The sequence below is a fragment of the Merops nubicus genome, unplaced genomic scaffold, assembly GCF_000691845.1.
Source record: "Merops nubicus isolate BGI_N331 unplaced genomic scaffold, ASM69184v1 scaffold4585, whole genome shotgun sequence".
In the NCBI taxonomy this organism is placed as follows: Eukaryota; Metazoa; Chordata; class Aves; order Coraciiformes; family Meropidae; genus Merops; species Merops nubicus.
Window position 1 is genome coordinate 38,491 of NW_008607463.1, and position 2,123 is coordinate 40,613.

Genomic DNA, 2,123 nt, shown 5'->3' on the forward strand with positions numbered 1-2,123 from the left:
ATGGTTAAGAATTTTATATACTTCAATAAGTGATTAAAAATGTATTAAGACATCTTATTCACTCCAAGTTACTCTGAATTAGTCACTCTGCTTACTGTTATTTGATCAAAAATGCTTTAACTCTTTATTAGTTACTCTGCTTGTTGGTATTTGATAAAAAATGCCATAACAATTATGTGTCAGCTCTGAAGAGTCCAAAAGCTTCACACACATATTGTCAGAAAGAAAATGTATCAGCTGAGAGGAACGTACACAATGATAAGAACTGATAGGACCTTCATTCAAGTTTTTCTGAAGGCATAACCTACGTCTCACCAAGATTTTTATATTAAAAAGTCAAATAGATATGCAGACTTTGGCTTACCACTGAATTTAAAGGAACAGTTTGAAAGAGTCATGTCTGCATCAACTCAGTCATCTGTTATCATCATTTCTTCTAACAGACATTTAACCAAATCCAGACACTTACCTAGTTTTTCCACAAGGAAGGAAAGCATCTGCACTGTGTGCTGCAATAGGCACGCTGTTACCTCACATGACACAGAGCTGCAATTCAGCCACTCATGTACATCCTACTTCTAACAATCACAGACAAAACCTATCACAAATACTACAAAGACAGTGAAGTAAACTGAGGCTGGAAAGGGAGATTTAGCTAAATACCCACCAGGGAAAGAAACCAAACATTTAAGAATTCTGCACTACAGAAAACTAACATAAAACCAAATGCACCCTTCCTCATTTTAAATATTCAAAACACACATAACCACCAGCACAGCACTGAAATTGCCTATCAAAAACTCTGATGAAGCTTTTAGAAAGAAGTATACAATTCAGTAATACCTGCCCCTTTCATCGTTCTTTGATTTATAAAAATAGCCCCTCCTCAATCATCTTTCAGCCTCAAAGGAGATGCTCAAAAATCTTTTACTCTCATAAGTTTTTGGTCAAACCAAACTGAACAAACAAAAGAACTGCACCACTATAGCACACCTTCAAAACAATGCCTACATTTGTAAACTATAAATACGCAAAAAAATACAGCTTGTTAAGCAACTGCTAACCTTCCAAGCAGCCTCCTATACACTCACATAAACCAAGCACCAGTGGAAGCTGGCACATCAGAAAAGGGTTAGTCCTCATGTTTTTACACCCCATCACAATTCCAGTAGAAATATTTACCTTTGAATCAAAAGACAATTTTTTCTTCACATGCGGAGCCCAGTATTTATTTGCTAACTGTACAGGAGGGGAGAAAAGATTTAAAAAGCAGTTAAGTACATACATTTCCAGTTGCAGTGATACAATAAATCTGTAATACTTCCCACCCCTAAACTTTATTTCACTAGTACCTTGCTTAATTTCAGTTTAGAGTAACTACAGGTAACAAAACTATGTTTTCCAACAGCAATGCTTTTCAACCATTTAAGGTTTTATGCTTAAACTTTTCCTAAGAAAGGTGCAACTCTCCACAAAAATGTCAGCTGACTAAACTACTGTATTTTTTTTTTTCTTCTTTTTCCTGAAGTTACTTCTAGCAAATCCCTCAAAAACATACCACGATCTTTCAGGAACTGCAAACCCCAGACTGAATATGATTATGCTGCTACCGATGACTTTCACAAAGTGCTAAAGACTAGACATAAAAGTCCAATATTTTAAGGCTACTCGCTGTGGCAATCACCTACCTCACTACAATTCCAGAGCCATGTTGGCAAGAGCTCCCTAACCACCTGCCCTGAACTTTATGCTGCAGAAGAGGAAGGAAAGCAGCATCTGCAGAACAAAAATGAACAGTCGTCTAAAACGACATAAAACGCCCAGCTACAAGAAACTGCCAGTCATTCTTCACGCCTTGTAACAGTTGATTTATTTTGTAGCGCTGCTCCTGTAAATCCCTCCGGTCTGGATCCACTGGGGGCATTCCCCTCCCCATGCGTAACGCAGGCGCCCAGCCTCCCCTCGCTGAGGACAGAAAACCCTTTCCACACACCCCGGGCCACAGACACCAGTGTTAACCACCGAGGCGCCGCCGGAGCGGCCTTTCCCGCGCCCCTACCTGGGTCACATACTCCGCGTTGATCTGCGACACGGTGGGCGCCACGATCTTCTTCGGCGGGGCC

The 2,123-nt window shown here is 40.1% G+C and overlaps 1 protein-coding gene across 1 annotated transcript in view; it reads right to left on the minus strand.

Annotated features, from left to right (window-relative positions):
- LOC103772596 (intron-binding protein aquarius-like) overlaps positions 1-2,119 on the minus strand; it is a gene marked incomplete at both ends in the record, with an annotated part of 39,689 nt that extends 37,570 nt beyond the window's left edge. The window contains 2 exon segments of the mRNA XM_008939931.1: positions 1,183-1,239; positions 2,060-2,119. Of these exon segments, the coding sequence (XP_008938179.1) occupies positions 1,183-1,239; positions 2,060-2,119 (117 nt within the window).
- Between the last annotated feature and the right edge of the window lie 4 nt (positions 2,120-2,123).